At 36.8% G+C, this 18707-nt stretch overlaps 1 protein-coding gene across 31 annotated transcripts in view; it reads right to left on the bottom strand.

Annotated features, from left to right (window-relative positions):
* Window positions 1-18707, bottom strand: part of PICALM (phosphatidylinositol binding clathrin assembly protein) — a 103674-nt gene that overhangs the window by 72482 nt on the left and 12485 nt on the right. For 16 of the 31 annotated variants that reach the window (XM_036259977.1, XM_036259976.1, XM_036259988.1 and 13 more), the window contains one exon: window positions 1131-1273. In XM_036259977.1, the coding sequence (XP_036115870.1) occupies window positions 1131-1273 (143 nt within the window). Of the gene's footprint in view, window positions 1-1130; window positions 1274-9902; window positions 9953-18707 lie in introns of those variants that run through there. The other 15 variants (XM_036259972.1, XM_036259969.1, XM_036259962.1 and 12 more) reach the window with 6 other exon arrangements.

Genomic DNA, 18707 nt, shown 5'->3' with positions numbered 1-18707 from the left:
AATTTCCAGCAAGGGGAACAGTTAAGAAAATCATGGTGTATATGATCAACTATGTAATAACTAAAGATGATAAATACAAAGAACATAGAACAAGGAGATGCTTATGGTGCAATATATTTAAAAAGCTAAATATAATATTTTACCTACATATAACAATAATAATACTTTTAGGACAAAGACCAAAAATAAAAACAAAATAACACCAAAATGTGCAAACAGATCTGTTGCAAAGATAAAGTTGTAGGTAAATTCCTGTATTAATTCTTAACTTTAACGATGCTCTATTGGTATATGTCAAAGATGACAGAAGAGTTCCATGACTCACATGCTCAAAAGAATGAGGAAAGTGATGGATGTCAGAAAATCATTATGCTCAGAAGTCTAATGCCAAAAACTAAAGTCCTTCACCAACTCTATAGAAGCTATCTTCCAGCAACCAGGGGCCTGCATTCTTCTAAGGTACATACCAATGTAGACTTGTCTAGTTCCACTCAAATGTTCTTTTAACACAATTTTATAAGTATACTGGACTGAGGGAGTCATTTAAGGTAAGAACCAAAAATGAGCTGCTAGACTTGCATAGAAAAAAAGATGATTCTTTCCAAACATTAAACTGCAAAAGCTTGTGTATTTTATTTGTTCCCCTTTTGGGTAAAGGAGACTTCAGATACACATCACATCTCTGCTGAAAAAGGCATTCTTCAATCAGGCCTTCTAAGCAAAAGGCCATCACACCCCTAAATTAGGCACAGTGCTTCAACAGAAAACTATATGAGATCAAATTTCATTGGTCTATAATAAAAAAGCAACTGGATATAAACATGCAACCCATATACAAGTCCTGCAAAAACCAGTGCTGTTTACAGAACCCATCTGTAGGCATTAATCTTTGCTTCTTGATCCCATTATTGAAGCCCTCTGTGCTCTGACCCACTTTCTGCTTTCTGGCTTACAAGCCATCTTTCCCCAAATTATAATGTCTACAATTATATTTCTTCCTAGGCACCTTGCCCTTTCTACCTATATATTCATTTGCTCAAGCTTTCCTGAAGTTTCAGGGGCAGAAGCTAAATAATCAAGTCAACACATCAGCATGCTTGTTAGTCAATAATTTCAAAAACTGTGCTTACCTCATTTCCATACACCATCAAATGATGAGTTGTAATGAGAGATTTGAAGACCACCACCCAACTACTATTGGTAGTTCTTTCAAATAAACTGTCTGCCAACTGTGGGATGTTCACATTCATCTCATTTGTGCACTGAATTAAGTCTGAAATAAACAGAAAAGAGATTAATTTATTCTCTGGCATTAATTTAATTTATTGATAATGCCAGGTTTACATACTAACAGATGAAAGATCTAACAGTGTGGAACAATAGGTAGTTTGGAAAAGTTTTTAAAAACCTCTCTGAAGAAGAGCTGAGACCACTATAAACTACCTGAGAAGTAAACAGGGTCTTGATTAGGATCACATAAATGTCAATAATATCAGAAAGTAAATCAAACTCCCTCTGAGAGTAATTCACCCTCAAGCATTTTAACTTATCTCAAAGAGAATTGTTTCAAGGCCTTAAGGAACTTTCATAGTTCTTTTACTACTCATAAACCTTCAGAGTTACAATAGTAGTAGTATTCATCCCTACCTTTAAAAAAAAAAAATTATACAGGTGAAAGCATGAACAAGCTTAAGGTCAAACTACCTTTATTAATATCCTCCCTAGAATACTATGTTTGCAACTCACAAAAAGATAACAGATATGTGGTCTCTGAGAGAGTAGAATCTCAGTTTGTTTATATAAAATAATTCTCATTCTTTTCTCCCTTCCATTCTACTGAGCTATCTAAGATTATCAAGTGATAGCACCTAACACTAATAAAACTGAAAAATGGACTAAAATTTCTTATTGCAATAAATTTCCAAATAAGAAATGACCCAGGAATTCTATTCAATATTACTCTGAAACATTAAAATAAGTTCTAATTTTATATTTCAAACTAGAAAGCATTACTATACAAGTCTAAAATACAATTGTTTTAGCACTAAAACTGAAAAAAGGCTCTTTGAAGACTACAAGTTTCACCTCCAATCTGCTTAAGAATTTATTGGCAAACTGAAAAAGAGAAAATATAAAATACGATCCAATTTAGAAATAAAGAGGAAGACCAAGAAATTGTTTTACTTTTAAAGTGTGTATAAATATCTCAGTTGTAACTACCATAAAGGGGAAAAAATTTCAAGTTATTTATGACTCATTAGCAGTTTGTCCATAATGATTAAATCTTCAGTGCATAATGGTTAAGTATGAATTCGAGTAATCTCACTTGGCCTTGATTGCTAGCAAGAAACATAAATGTAACTATGACCAATTATCTGCTTATAATCTTTCAAAAATGTTTGTTCTGACAGGTCCAATTATTATACAAAGTAACATTTGATAAGCAAACCCATTTTAGATAAGCAGTTACCCCAGCTAACAATGCTTAAAGAACAAAGCACAATAGTCAAACAGAGTGCCCATGGAACAGAAGAATGACGCAAGCCTTTCACAATTCAGACTATTTGCAACAAAATTAAATAGCACATTCAACTTGTGTATGGTTCAGCTCCTGATAGTAAAAAGCAGAATTGATGTCTGCCTTCTCTGAATCCTCTTGAATAGTACTTTATACCTGTCCTATGGCATTGAAAATATACTGTTCTTGCCTTATTACCAAAGCTAAGCTTTCTTTGCTTCTCAAAATATAATCCACTACGGACAAGGCCTATCTATCTCTTGCTCATTGTGAATTCTTTAAAACTTCAAGCACAGTGATTAAGTTCTGAACCTAATTATAAGTTATATTCCTAGCCTTTTTCCTGTATTTATCTTTACATAATCTAATTTTCTATATCCTTCCAGAAAATGGCTTGATAAGCTATTCCGTTCTTAAATATAACAGTTAATTCCTCGTGATCACATCAACAGTCATTTTACTCCTCGGAATTTTATTTTCTTAGTTTTCAAAATTGAACCTGTCACAAAATTTCTTGTCACAATACTGCCTCAAATGCACCTCTACCTCTGTGTGTGTTTATATACACTCCCTAAAGCCAATCAGTAACCATGTTTCCTAAACCTCCAGCAATTCCACTTTCTCTTCTTCATCTCAGAGTTCCAAGCTTACTTATCTCTTAAATAGGGGATACCACTTTTTCTGGGAGCATTCAAAAATTGGGGAGATTATCATGCTCTGAGGGGTTTTTCTGGCATTTAATGTCAAGGACAAAAGAAACTGTCCTGTAATGTACAATTAGCACTAACCATGTAAAAACCTGGCCCACCCCAAAATGTCCTCACTGAGAAATGTTAGACTGACTGACCTCTTCACTTTTAAATGACACCTGATTTGGGGACTCACTCACTCAACCTCACCAAACATCCTCTAAACTGGCCACAGGATGATCTACAACACAACACTGACTGTCACTGCTTAATCTCAACCTCTTTCACTGCTTAAAGGCCGGCATACATTTCATCCTTGTCAATAGTCTCCTTGAATCTGTTTCTAACACAAACCCACTGTACAGTTTTCTGTGATGTACTTTGCTGCTTTACACCCAAATCTTTCTATTCTTGCTCATTCTTCAAAATTAATGTAGCCTTCCCCTCTGTGAAGTCTTCCCCCACACAGTCGTTAAAGCTGGCACAAAGTTCTACACTACAGAATTCCTCTACGCTACAATTATTTTTACTTCCAAATCATTCTCTTCTACTAGACTGAGAAAACTGAAAAGGAGCCTGCAAACATTTTTGTTAGCAAGTTCCATACTATTCATCACAGAGCTAAGTAAATTGCTACATTGGTCAGAACCTGATCCTAAATGAAGCCAACGGTATAGACTTCAGTTTCAACTACAGTATTCTGTATATCAGAATACACATAATCTATGTTATATTTCCTTTGTGATCAGCTCTACCTTTTGCCTGTTACACTACCATCTCAGTAAGCCAAGTACTCTTACCTCAGGTGCCCAGCATTTGCTGTTCCTTCTGCTTCAATACTCTTCTCCCAGATATCTATTAGCCCCCTTGCTTTTATTCCTATAGATCTTTGCTCAAATGTCACCTTATCAGATGAACATCTCTTAACATTTACAAAAGAGTAAAAAAGCCTTAGGGCCCCTCCATTACCTTCAAACCCTCACTAACTCTGCTTTATTTCTCTCCAAAGCACTTATCATCACCTAAACCATCCTAATTTTTTCAAGTCTTTCTTTCCCAATTAAAATATAAATTCCATGTGGGCAGGGACCTGTCTTCTTCTCTGCTATATCAGAGAATAAATACTTTTTGAATAAATATATTCATTTTTGTATGCATATAGACATTCCTAACATGATTTTTTTTTTAAAGCATCCAAGTGTTCATTTTTACATAGACTAAACCAACAATTAAAACCATCTACATAAACTGTTCTTCCCAAAAGGTTAAAAAACAAAGCTGAGCCCTAGCTGGTGTAGCTAAGTGGTTAGAGCATTGGCCTGTGCCTCAGAGTCATGGGTTTGATTCCCGGTCAAGGGCACATACCTGGGTTGAGGTTCCAGCCCCAGCCCCAGTTGGCCAAGCTCATGTGGGAGGCAACCAGTTGATGTTTCTCTCTCTCTCACCCCCATCTTCTCCTATCCCCCCCTTCCACTCTCTCTAAAAGATCAATGGAAAAACATCCTGATGATGATGATTAACCAAAACAAAAACAAAGCTGAATCCATTACATGTAAAAAATTTCAAATTTCAAGTTAAAGAAGATCTAACAAATAAAGATTTTATTGTAATGCTTATGAAAACAATGTTTTAGAAACGGTCACATAAAAATTAAATAACTTCAGAAGCTAAAATATAATGCTTCACATATATAACAGGGAAAATGAAAATAAGTTCATGCTGAGATTATGAATCCAGAGTAGATCAAATGCAAATCCAAAGTCATACAAATATTACTGAGAAAAAAAAAAAATACCTGAATAGTTAAACAAACTCTGCAGAAAGTACTTCCCCACAGTATTTTAACTCAAGCAAGTCATTTTCTCCATGCAGTAATTTTTCATCCACACAATGTTTCTACTATAGTAGTAACTTGAAAATGCTTCCAAGTCTGAGCTCCAACAACTCAGGAAGGAAATGGTTTCCCCACTCTGCTAAGGAAACTGTTCCAAAGAAAAGTGGAACAAATCCTGGGAATCTTCATAGCTACTGCTTTTTCCATTCTCAACCCAGAAGATTTCATTTCTTAAAAAGCACAAACTTGGCATTAAATTTTCCTTACCAATCAAAAGGGTTCCAAAGTAGAAATACATCTTATGTTTTAACTATTTACCTTACGAATATAAAAAGTGAAATACCTTCTTGAATATTACATTATTAACAAATCCTATACACTCAAAACAAATTACTACATAATATATGTATATAGGTTATTTGCTTTAGGTAAAGATGAGAATTCATGTGGATGTCTAATATTTAAGGACAAGAAGAAACTAGGCCAACCATGGAAATAAAGAGCATTTTTCCAAAGAGATGATAGAAGGAACGAATCCCTCCTATACAAAATGCTCTCTCTTTAATTTAATATGCCTCTCCAACAAACAATGTCTGGGGTAGAATAAGTAAATGTTAATAATTGTATTAATATATGTAAGGCACGTGCCCATAGGAAAGGTCACAGGAGCTCACTCACTAAGTGACAGATTTATTAATAGAATTACATTTTTGTAAAAAGGTACTTGGAAACGTATACAAAGTGAATACCCAATTAGCCACTTTAATGCAAGACCTAAATTTCTAACTAATTTAAAATAAAAATGGCAAGAAAAGTAATGAAATGCAAAACAGTATTTTTGTATTCAGGGAAAAATGTTCGGCAAAGTACAAGAATTTTTACAAGTGATCAGTTACTAAATGGTTTCATTAATCTTACAGCTATATTCCTCCTAGTGCAGGCCACCAGCCTGTATAGACCTCCCCACGCAGTTTACTAACCTTAGAAATTTAGGGTATGTAGGGTTCAGTTCCACAGAAAGCCAGACAACTCAACCAGTGGCATGCATCATTACAAAATGTAGAGGCCTCAAGTTCCCATCTAAACAGGCACTCACTAGGTTATATCAAAACTATGCTGATACCCAAATAGATTTTCTAATAAATGAGATTGGCTAAAAACAATACTAGTTTTTTCTTTATAACAATATACCATAATCATTTAGCCAAATGCTACTCTCTCTCTCTTTCAAAAGGGTCACTTTGAATGATTCTCTTTGCAATTGCCTTCAGAATCAATTTTGGTTAACATAAGACTGATTTCTTCAATCATCTAGAAAATTGAAGATACACTCAATTTGGAAGACAATTTAATTGGTTCACCAACTGCTGTTTCGCTGATGAGATCTTTGAAAGTTTTCCTGGATAGGAATACAAATAAAAGGAACAAATATTCACCAAGAAACAGTAACTAGAGGGTAAGAAAACAGCTTTTGGCCCTGGCCAGTGTGGCTCAGTTGGTTAAGCATCATCCCCTGCACCAAAAAGTCATCGGTTCAATTCCTGGTTAGAGCACATGCCTGGGTATGGGGCTACATTTCTTTATTTAAAAAAAGTTTTTTTTGAACTTTTAATATAGATGGTCAGCAACATTCTTTTCATTTTACAAAAATCTGAAAGTATTTAGGAAATATGCTAATTGAGATCAGACCAAAGCCAAAAGAAATTATACACACAGAGACACATCTGCCCTGTCAGAAGTGTCAAATGCCTGGGAAACACAATGAACTCTTACATCTTATTCCATTCAGTTTTTGTGTATGTAAGGAAGAGGTCACAAAGTATGATCCAAATTAAGAGGTAAATGTTATAATTTTATCTTTAAAGTCTGTAGGGTCCTCTGTGAGAAATATACAAAGTTAAACTTTAATATCATTTCCATTAGAACTAACAAAAATTAACTTCACATACTAATTTATACGTTAGGAAAAATCTAATCAACAAGTTAATAGATGTTAAGATAAAACTGGAAAAAGGGCCCTGGCCGATTTGGCTCAGCGGTTAGAGCGTCGGCCCACAGACCAGAGAGACCCAGGTTTGGTTCCCGCTAAGGGCACGAACCTCGGTTGCAGTTTGTCCCCAGCCTTGGTTGTGGTCATGTGCGTGGCAACCACTCAATGTGTCTCTCTCACATCGATGTTTCCCTCTCCCTTCCTCCCTCTCTTCCTCCTGCTCTATCTGAAGATAAATGCAGATAGATTTATCTGGTGAGGATAAAAATAAAAACTGGAAAAAGGAAGATGGCGGCGGGCAGGACTGGAGTGAGGGTGAATGTGTGAGAGTGTGAGTGGATGAGCAACCTTGACTAGTGCAGAAACACGGGGCAGAGGGTTCCTGTGCTTTGGACGGGGAGCGGCCGGCTACCAGGGTAAGTGACTTGTCAGGGCACTTCTCCCTGTGCGGCTGGGAGGCCCCACCATTTTGGAAGATCCCTGGTCTTCTCTGGGAGGAGGGGCATGGCTAGGGCCCAGCGACCTGAGTCCACCAGAGCACCTTGCACCATTGGACCAGTGGACCCCACTGTGTCAATGTGGACCAGAGCACAGTAGCGGCACTATGGAGGTGCCTGCTGCAGTAGCCGCAATTGCTAAGATCTAGAAACAGGCCAAGTGTCCATCAATAGATGAGTGGGTAAAAAAGCTGTGGTACATTTATACAATGGAATACTATGCAGCTGTAAGAAAGAAATATCTCTTATCCTTTGAGATGACATGGAGGAACCTGGAGAGTATTATCCTAAGCGAGACAAGCCAATCAGAGAAAGACAAATATCATACGATCTCACTTATTTGTGGACTATAATGAACAAAACAAGGTGATGAACAAAACAGACTCAGAGACACTGAAGTAGGGTTCAGACTGACAAACCCTCAGAATAAGGGGTTAGGAGAAGGAAAGAGATAAACCACAGAAATTATATATATGTAAGCGTAACCATGAACATAGACAACAATGCTGGGGACAGGGCAGGGATCAGGAGGAGGGTATCAATGGAGGAAAAAGGAGAAACATTTGTAACTAACAGGCCTGAGTTCATTTGAAAAGAGGAGAGAATGAAGCATGCAAAGTATTAAAAAGAAATGACAAAGACATCAAAATAGTTTTGATAAAAGTGCTACTAAGCTACTGGGACCTAAGTCACAATGTCAGTGGACATGTCTAATAATGGTGGGATAATTCATTAAATGACAGCAATCTGACAATGAAATACTATGAGGCCAACAAAGCTATAGCAAAAAAAGAGTGAATGGGGAAAATACTCACAGTATATTAAAACAAAAACATGTTTTTAAAAAAACACAGAGTAAGAGTCTATTTTTTAAATTGCAGGTGTGTATTTTTTGATATATACTGTATTTTCCTAAATATAGGGTGATGCCAAAAAGAACACTTTCAACTAAGTTACATATGAGCAGGTAGTCAACTAGTAAGCAAAGGAAGTACATCACTATTATTTCCATAATTTTAAAAATCTCAGTAAGCACCGCTCATGTCACACATAGATTCCAATCCTGCACTGTAATTCATTCTAGACCCTTTGGAGCACATCATGATCAATGGTAGAAATACAGCCATGACATCTTCCTTTATTTCTTAAAGGACACGAGAAAGAGGTGGAATAAGCACAAGAGTTTGCACTGTTTGAAGTTGTCAAACTTCAAATTTTGTAGCCACTGTTACAGAGGTAGGCCAATGTTTTTAACAGAAGTTCAGTCTCTCACCATAACAGATGATAAGGACTCTCCAGAACCCACAAAAAAAGTAAGGCAAAGTCCCATCTTGTAGGAAAAAATCAATTTGTTAACACAACTAGATATGCTATTTCTTTTACTGTGTTCTCTGCAAAATGAATGGATTAAAGATCCCTACACGTGAAAACTAAGAAATATAAAGACAACTCTATAATTTGGTAACAGTGCATGTTATATTTAACCAGGTTATTAAGTTTTTCTTTCCCTTTAACTGATTTTTTAAAAAATGACTATGTGAACTGAGAGGATTCCCTCCTCCCCCTTTAAAAACAGTTCAACAGAAAAGCTGCTGTAAGTCTTCACAAAATTCATTATCTGGCTCTTTATTTTCAACAAAAAATTTTTTGAAAAAGATACATTAACTTGAGAAGACCTCCATCAGTATTAGTTTCTTATGGGAGCCACCTAAATAAATAAATAAATAATTTTTAAGAGGAATAAAAAATGTAAGATTTAAGCAGCAACCCTGGAAAAACAACACATAACTGTCAAGTTTTAAGTGTCTTCAGAACACTTTAAAAAAGCAATAGAAGACCTGGCTGGTTTGGCTTAGCGGTTAGAGTGTCGGCCCGTGGACCAAAGTCATGGGTTCAATTCCAGTCAAGTGCATGTACCTCAGTTGTGGTTGGACCTGGCTCTGGTCAGGGTTGTGCAGGAGGCAGCCAGTCAATGTGTCTCTCTCACATCAATGTTTATCTCTCTCCCCCCCTCCACACTCTATCTGAAGATAAATGGAAAAATACCCTTGAGTGAGGATTTTTTTAGAAAAGCAACAAAAGAGCCCTGGCCAGTTTGGCTCAGCGGTTAGAGCGTCGGCCTGCGGTCCGGAGAGACCCGGGTTCGGTTCCCGCTAAGGGCACGTACTTCGGTTGCAGTTTGTCCCCGGCCCTGGTTGGTCGTGTGGGTGGCAGCCACTCGATGTGTCCCTTCACGTCGATGTTTCTCTCTCTCTCTCCCTTCCTCTCTCTCCCTCCCACTCTATCTGTACAAAAAATGGAAAAATATCCTCGGGTGAGGATTAAAAAAAAAAAAAAAAAAAGAAAGAAAAGCAACAAAAGAGAAAGAACTGACCTCCTTTACATCTGTCGCAGGAGAAAGAAGTGGAACTAAAGAGGGAACGCCTAGAAGAAGGAAAAAATCAGATGGAGCTAGGTAAACAAAGCCAAGCCTAAGGTATTCTACATTAATGTCTGGCTAAAATTTAGCCTCTTAAATCATACCTGAACACAGGCCAAGTTTGCTGAATTGTCCATACTTTAATTTTATAAATGGAAAATAAAATGTTTTAGTTAATGGAACCACTATGTAACTGCCCTAAAATTTTAATCATATACAAAGCATCCTTTTCAAATACGCCCAAATGACTGTCTCTTAAAAGTACTATTTACGCATTTGCCCTTCACCCATAAATCTAACAAATACATAAAATCTTAACCAAAAAAAGAAGAAAGCTTAAATAATGGAAATGTTCTATAGAAAAACATATATTCTTGGAATACTCTCAGAATTCACTGCTGCTGACTTTTTTCAAATGAAAGGGTCATTTCCCCCACTAACAAAAGGTTTCAGTCTACCATGAAAGCATTATTAATAAAAAAAAAAAAAAGTCTGAAAACCTAGAGCTTGTCCTTGGTGGTCTGGTGTATTCTGCATTCCTACCACTAGATGGTACACTGTACAGAGAAACAGTAGGACTCTGGCAAGAATAAAAATGGGTTCAGGCTTATCCATAAAAAAAGTCCTTAATTTTGGGGTTGTTTAGGATTCCATTCTAGTACTCCAAAGTGGTAATTTCCAAATCTATACACCCTACTCTTATTCCAGATTCCAAACAAGGATATTAGAGGTGAGGAGAACCATATGTTGGTAAGTACTACCTCAACAGTAATTTTTATTTGTGTTAATTTTTAATTGACCAGAAAATATAAGATTAGAAGTTATTTAGCCTGGCTAGTGTGGCTCAGTGGACTAAGCATCAACCTGTGGACTGACAAGTCCCATTTCTCTCTCACATTGATATTTCTATTTCTCTCTCCCTTCCTCTCTAAAAACAAAAATATTTTTTATTAATTTATTTTTGTTACAGATGTTTCTCCTTTCCCCTCCACTGATTCCTCCTCCCCCTCCCCCCCAGCTATGTCCACTGTTCATGCATACATGCATATAAGTTCTGTGGTTTCTCTCTCCCCCACCACCCCCTCTTCTGGGGATTGTCAGTCTATACCCCACTTCCACGTCTCTGGGACTACCCCATTCCTCAAACTGTTGTGTTCATTATATTCCTCAAATAAGTGAGATCATGTGATACTTGTCTTTCTCTGTTTGGCTTGTTTCGCTTAGGATAATACTCTCCAGGTCCCTCCATGTCATCTCAAAAGATAAGAGATCTTTCTTTCTTACAGCTGCATAGTACTCCATTGTGTAAATGTACCACAGCTTTTTAATCCATTCGTCTACTGATGGACATTTGGGCTGTTTCCAGATCTTAGCTACTGTAAACAGTGCTGCTACGAACATGGGGGTACATAATTCTTTCTGATTGGTGTTTCAGGCTTCTTAGGGTATATTCCTAGAAGTGGGAAACATATTTTTTAAGTTATTTAATAGAATAAAAACACACTATGTAACATAAGAATTAAAAATTTTATTTAGCCCTGGCCGGTTTGGCTCAGCTGTTGGAGCATCAGCCTGCGGACCAGAGAGTCCTGGGTTCGGTTCCTGCTAGGGGAACGTACCAAAAAAAAAAATTATTTAAACAGAATAGAAAGAAAAACCAAATGAAAGCATTATAGTGCTCCTTCATTAAAAAATAATAATATATTCATGGTATAAACATAAGGTGTTCTCCTTCCCTTACAATCCCCCTTCTGTAGGAAAGAAAATATAGTTAGTATAAAGTAATTTAAGAATAAATACCAAAATTACAAATTCTGTCTCTCTGTTTTTTTTAATCTTCACCCGAAGATATTTTTCCACTAATTTTTAGATAGAGTGGAAGGAGGGAGGGAGAGAAAGAGAGAGAGAAACATCAATGTGAAAAGACACACTAATTGGTTGCCTCCCACATACATGTGCCCTGACCGAAGCCAAGGATAGGGACTGGACCTGCAACCAAGGTACATGCCCCTGACTGGGAATTGAACTGCTGAGCCAAACTAGCCAGGGTACAAATTCTCCTTTTTAGTATTACATTCTGAGAACTTATTAATAATTCATGAGCCTAGCTAAGGAGATATAACCAGGATTCTACAAAACAAACTAATACTGGATCAGAAACACACAAAACTTGATTACTATATATATATATATATATATATATATATATATATATATCCATCCATCCAACTAACAATACATTATGAGTACTGTCCTTACCTCCATATGCTGTAAACCAGAAACAGTTGGGAGAGGGGCAGAAAAAAAATGAAAAGAATTCTTTCAGTCCAACAAGACCAGGATATAGGAATTAAAGCTGGAGAGGCTCTGCAAGTACAGATCAGAGCACTCTAAAGGGAAAAAAAATTATCTGAAAAGGTTCAGGGAACTGGGACTAAGTCTAGAGAAAAGTAAATTATTAGTAGGGGTGATCAAGTAAGTGTTCTGGTTTTCCTGGAACAGTCCTTTTCACACCTACTGTCCTAGTGTCCCATTCAGATAGCACTTCCTTTCACTCTCAAAAATGACCCAGTTTGGAATAAATTATATGTCACCCTAGTTATAAGTGACCTAATAAAAGTCTACATGCGGCAAAGGAATTAATACACTACCACCATGAACTCCTGGTGTATTTGCAGTTTCCCTTCTATTGAGCACTATATTCTGGTTCTTCCCCAGCCTTCCGAAAACACAAACATGTATCCAACCTGAGAAAATCATCTAATCTCCCAACTTCAACAAAACCTCTATGCGTATGATTCTCAACTTTCTTCTGTGAAATTCGATCTAAGGTCTTCTGTGGAGTTGGAGATATCAGAAATTTTCACCTCTTATGTCCAAATATATCTCATGCTTAAAGAACTGGAACATAATCTCAACTGTTACCTGATTCATTTTTGCTTTAAGCAACCAAGATTCATTCTTTATTTTGTTAAAATCTAGGAGTCTTCTGTTTTCTATTATCTTCATGGGGCATGGTCCCTTGTACATGTGTGTTAATTTGTATAAATATTTATTTAAAACATATATGTGAAACTATATATATATATATATATATATATATATATGAAACTCTGTGTGTGTGTGTGTGTGTGTGTGTGTGTGTGTGTGTGTGTGAAACAAAAGCCCATTTCTCATAAGGTTCGGGGGAGAGGAGAAAATAACAGGCAAAAAGTCCTCCCCATAGCTAGGTTAATGTTATTCTGTAACAGTCAAGCCCAAGTCTAAAAAGTAGTATCCAAAAGAATTTTCATGGCTTCTCTTAATAATATAAATTCTGCCTAGTCAGAAAAAAAAAAGGAAAAAAAAAAAATTATATAATCTTTCTGCCAGAGTCTACCTCACTCAGAAAACACAAGTTTTGTGTCCCCAATGCAATGAGAACAACAGAATCTTTATATCCTACTTTCCCACACCTTTCCAAACCTCAGTAGGAACAAACAGAAACCCTTTTTATTCAACAATATTCACTACATACTATAATATGCCTAATAGTCTTCGGAGGTAGAAATATACAATAGCGGACAAAGTTCCTGCAATCGTAAAGTTTATATACTAGTGGGGAGAAACAATCTGTAAACAAATGAACAAATACATGTCAGAAGGTGATAAGTACAAGATGGGGCATATGTTTGGGAGAGGTTGCTATTTATACATGATAATCAGAAGTCTGGGATAAAATTTATACATGATAGTCAGAAGTCTGGGATAAAAGAGACTTTTTTTTTTTTTAATTACAGTAACGATGGTAGTGTGTCACCAGTGTCCTGGAGGCCTATGGAACTGACCACTATGATCAACTATCATCTTCACATAGTGGGGAAGTATGAAAGCATCCCATTCATTCTACATCACACGTCTGCTTCACCCTTGCCAAATCAAAGTCACACTGGAAAGAAATCTTCTCTTAGTGCAGTAGTTCTCAACCTTCCTAATGCTGCAACCCTTTAATACAGTTCCTCAAAACTGGCCAGGGCTTAACACAATAATTTTATGATGATATTACTGTGCATATGGGCATATAGTGGTGGATTAGTGATGCTCCATTATATAATTTCAACTGATACCCCATTATAACCAATAGCTAACAAATAAAAGATAATTAGCCAGTGAAAATCATTTAGTTTGTGCCAACAGTCAAGGAACCACCACCATCATTCTTTTTCAGGAATTAAATTTTAAATCCTAGCATAAACACTATAAACTTATCAAGTGAACCAACTAAAGACCAAGACTGAATATTTTCAATAAAAAGATTAATTGTACCAAGAACTTCACATTTAAAGAAAACAAAAACAAACAAAAAACTGTTGACCAAATAGTTCAGTAGCCCAGTATATTAACTCCTTTATCTTCATCAAAGATTTATTAAGCCCTGGCCGGTTTGGCTCAGAGGTTAGAGCATCAGCCTACGGTCCAGAGAGACCCGGGTTCGGTTTCCACTAAGGGCACGTACCTCCGTTGCAGTTTGTCCCCGGCCCTAGTTGGTTGTGTGGGTGGCAACCACTCGATGTGTCCCTTTCACATCGATGTTTCAACCCTCTCTCTCTCTCTCTCTCTCCCTCCCCCTCTATCTGAACAAAAAATGAAAAATATCCTCAGGTGAGGATAAAAAAAAAAAAAAAAAGATTAAATATTCACTAAGATACTATTATGCACTGGGCATTATTTTCTGGATACTGGAGATATCAAGATGAATAAAGCAGAGTCCCTGTTTTCAGGAGAGATAAACATGCACAAGATGCTATGAGTAGGGAAAAAAAGGGGTGGGGGTATGTCTCTGCAGAGGAACAGGGCAACAATTTGATTACAAACGCTACCCATGGCTTGCCAGTGATGGCTCATTTGGCCAACTGGGGGAATGGGGTGGAGAAAAGGGTGCTGTCTTCCCTCACCAAACACAGGCATCCAACACAAACATATGTGCCCAAAGGAGACAAACCTAAAAGGAAGATAAATATCCTCTGGTCAACCTGGCTGACGACTAAAGTGAAAAATTCAGAAAAGCAAACATTTGCGACATGGTTGAAAAGGCCATCAAGTACTTTCACATTTATATTATTCACATAGTATTTTTAATAAAGGTAGTAAAAAACTCATTTTGTTGGCCATTTAAAATAATAAAAAACAATGTTGCCCCTCACTCTCAATGACAGTAATATATGCAAGTTCAAATTGTTTTTCCAATAATGATGATATACTGATCAATGGGACAGTCTAGTGGACAATGAAATGAACGTTCACAGAGAAACTGTCCCTAATCTTAGTTTCCAGAGCACTAAAGCAAGAACAAAAGAGCTAAACAGGCACAAATACAGCATCACAGAATAGTATAGCAGGGAGGCAATTTAGAAATAAGCAATTTAAGTGAGTAAGGATTTTCCTAAATTCATATGGAGCTGAGGCCAGTACCCCATAGTCCAGTTCAGGGCTTATTCCTCTGAAATCATAGTAACAATTTACTCTAAGAAGTACAAAAGTTGCTGTTTCAAAACGTAATCTTACATACATACTTACAGAAATTATATTAGTCAAAGAAATCTTTTCTCCTAACTATATCCCATTCCCTAAAAGTTCTCTGTAAGCTAAGAGTCTCCAGATTTTCACTCTAGGCTCTTCACTGACATTTAAATTTAGTCCATATTTATTATTACTAGTAGTGTCTGTTTATTTATCTGTACAACAGAGCTAATAGATTACTGTTCAGTAGGTTTTTATAAGGATTAATTGTGTCAATGTATGTCAAGTGCTCAAGACAGAAAGGTTTCATCAAATCTTATTGATTATTCCCATCTTGGGGAATACGTCCCAACTAAACTAATTTGATCAGATTTTATGTAACACTGAAGACTGAAAAGTTTCCTTTAACAGTTATAAAATCTATTTTCAGATCAAAATGAGGTATGTATTTGTTTAGAAGACTTTTTCAAATTCCTGTGCAATCTATAGACTGAGAAATCCCAAAACCTCCGATGTTGCCACTATTAATGCAATCTATAATAATCAAGTTATTATAAAAAGCTTGAAGCAGCAAGATTTCATGCTTGGCTTCAACATCAACAAAACTCCTTGCCTTCCCTGTTTTAACACTGGCACAGAAAATAAACATACAATACAGCACAATTTTGAAAATCATCTCTAACTATGCTCCAACTTCACCCTAGAATAGCCAAAAGCTATCTGGAGATGAGATCTATCTAAAGGTCATATGATTAAAATTCACACTCTCTCCACAATCTAACACCAGACAATTGCTCTGATTGTATCACTCCTTACACACAACCTGTCATTCCTCCAGCCACAAAGCACCCTATTTGTCCTCTTACAGTTAAACTCCTTTGTTCCCCAAACAGAATTCCAGCCTTCCTAGCTACAAATGTTTGCTTATCCTCTTTCCTCTACCTAAAATGCCTACTGCTCCTCACCGATTATCATTAAAGGCCCAGTTCTCCTCCTTGTCCAAAGCAATCTCTCTGATTTTCAATGAACTTAAGTCACATTTGCCTGGTAATACAACTATCTGTATATGTCATCTTCCCTACTAGACTGAGGACATGACCAGTGTTTTCACTTTTGGATTTCCTAATCTCTCCCAACACAGTCACTTCATTATATAACGAACACTCACTATGTAGTTGCTAATGAGTATATTATTTTCCCCAAGATTATCTTGTTTGGTAGAGCTCCAGCTTTAAATAGCTAAGAATGACTGATAATTTATGTATCATTTACAGATAAATAGTTGTCAATAGTTAAACCATAAATCAAGCATACCCCCCAAGAATCTTACTGACTTTAACTGGTTTATCAAACCTGTTCTAGTCATACTGACCATCATCAGATAAGATAGTTTATCTTTAAGTTCATTCATAAATTTGGAACTCAAAAACACTTGATATCTAAACAAGCTTACAAAAGCCTAAGATCAGAGTACCTGATTTTATTTATTTAGTGACCCAAACCACCATGTACAATAAATATTCAGAGGTTCACTTTCAGGTGCTTATCTAGCCCCCTGCACAAATGGCAACAGGATTGTGTATTCCTTCCTTCCGATCCCTTTCAATAATCCTACCACAAATTACCTGGGAAAAGGAAAGAGTACCTTCTCAGTTCCCTAACATTGGCATCTAAAGCTAGGAAAGCAGCTAATCAATGGGAGAAAAGGGGATTCTAAAATGAGGATTTGAGGAGGAGGGCTGAAGAGACCAGAGTCCATTAATTCTTGTTCCTACAAAACATTTAAGGGATCCTTCTCCAGCCTCATCCTCCATTACTCCCATTAATATTTTGTACTCCATCACATAGCACTACTTAAAAGTTTTCCCCAAACACATCAGGATGCTCTTTTTCTTGCCTCTATGTCACTGCATGTGTCAATTTGAAGAGGAACACTTTCTGTCCATTAGGCAAATCACTATTCATCCTTAAAAGTTTCTGCTACCTCCTCTATGAGGCCATCACTAATCTACTTCAAAATTAATTACTCACCCTGGCCAGTTTGGCTCAGCTGTTAGAGCGTCGGCTCGTGGACCAGAGAGATCCAGGTTCGGTTCCTGCTAAGGGGATGTACCTTGGTTACAGTTTGTCCCCGGCCACAGCTGGGGTTGTGTGGGTGACAGCCAGTAGATGTGTCTCTCTCACATCGATGTTTCTCTCTCTCTTCCCTGCTCTCTCCCTCCCGCTCTATCTGAGGATAAATACAAAAAATGTCCTACGGTGAGGATAAAAAAAAAAAATTAATTACTCTAGCCCTTGCTACTTTGATACTTTATGTAAAAAGTATTATGTACTTATCTCAACATATTACCATTATTTGTTTGAACATTTTCACTATTAGATCTCATGCTCCTTTTAAGTGTCATTCATCTTTACATCTTGTCTATAGATCTTCATCACTCTCCCTTAGCACTCCATTTACTGCTTCGACCAGGATTTTTGCCAGTACTGCTCAATGATAAACAGAATTCAATCTCAGAACCTTTTCTCCATATTCTTGCTCATAGAGCAAGCAAAATATTTTAATAATTTCCTAAGTGAATTTTATTTAAAATAACATGAAATAAATTATTTGCTCTTACAATTCTTTTTCTACTCAGGCATTATCCAAGAAAAATAGTTGCACAAAATGATCAACTCTTAGGTCTTTAGGTACACAAATGAATTAAGATTTATCTACATTTCATTTTCAAAAGAAAATTAATTTGGATTTTCATAGGCAATTCAACTAGAGTTCTAAGATCAGGAGAGAAAGAACATAGCTAAAGTAGGTAGCAGGAAGAAGCCGATCAAGGTCAATTCCCAGCTCATTCAATACAGCGTATTACAGTTATATACCCCATTTCTGACTAAATATGCACTTTATTTTTTCTTTATTGATTTTAGAGAAAAAGAAAGGGAGAGAGAGATAGAAACATCGATGAGAGAGAACATCGATTGGCCGCCTCCTGCATGCCCCCCACTGGGGACTGGGCCCACCACCTGGGCAAGTGCCCTGACCAGGAAGTGAACTGGTGACCTCTTGGTGCATGGGTCGACGCTCAACCACTGAGCCACACTGGTTGTGGTAAATTTGCACTTTAAATGTTTTGCTAATGTCATATAACAAAATGCACAAGCACTCAGCAAACAAGTGCTTTATAGCATTCTGCTATCAGATGTGGATAACACAAAGTCTAAAACCCAGGACTCCCTGGAATTCACTTTTAACCACACAAGCAA

This window comes from Molossus molossus, unplaced genomic scaffold, assembly GCF_014108415.1.
Source record: "Molossus molossus isolate mMolMol1 unplaced genomic scaffold, mMolMol1.p scaffold_m16_p_13, whole genome shotgun sequence".
Classification (NCBI taxonomy): domain Eukaryota; kingdom Metazoa; phylum Chordata; class Mammalia; order Chiroptera; family Molossidae; genus Molossus; species Molossus molossus.
Note: the sequence above shows the minus strand (reverse complement) of the source record. Positions and strands in the feature narration are given on the sequence as shown.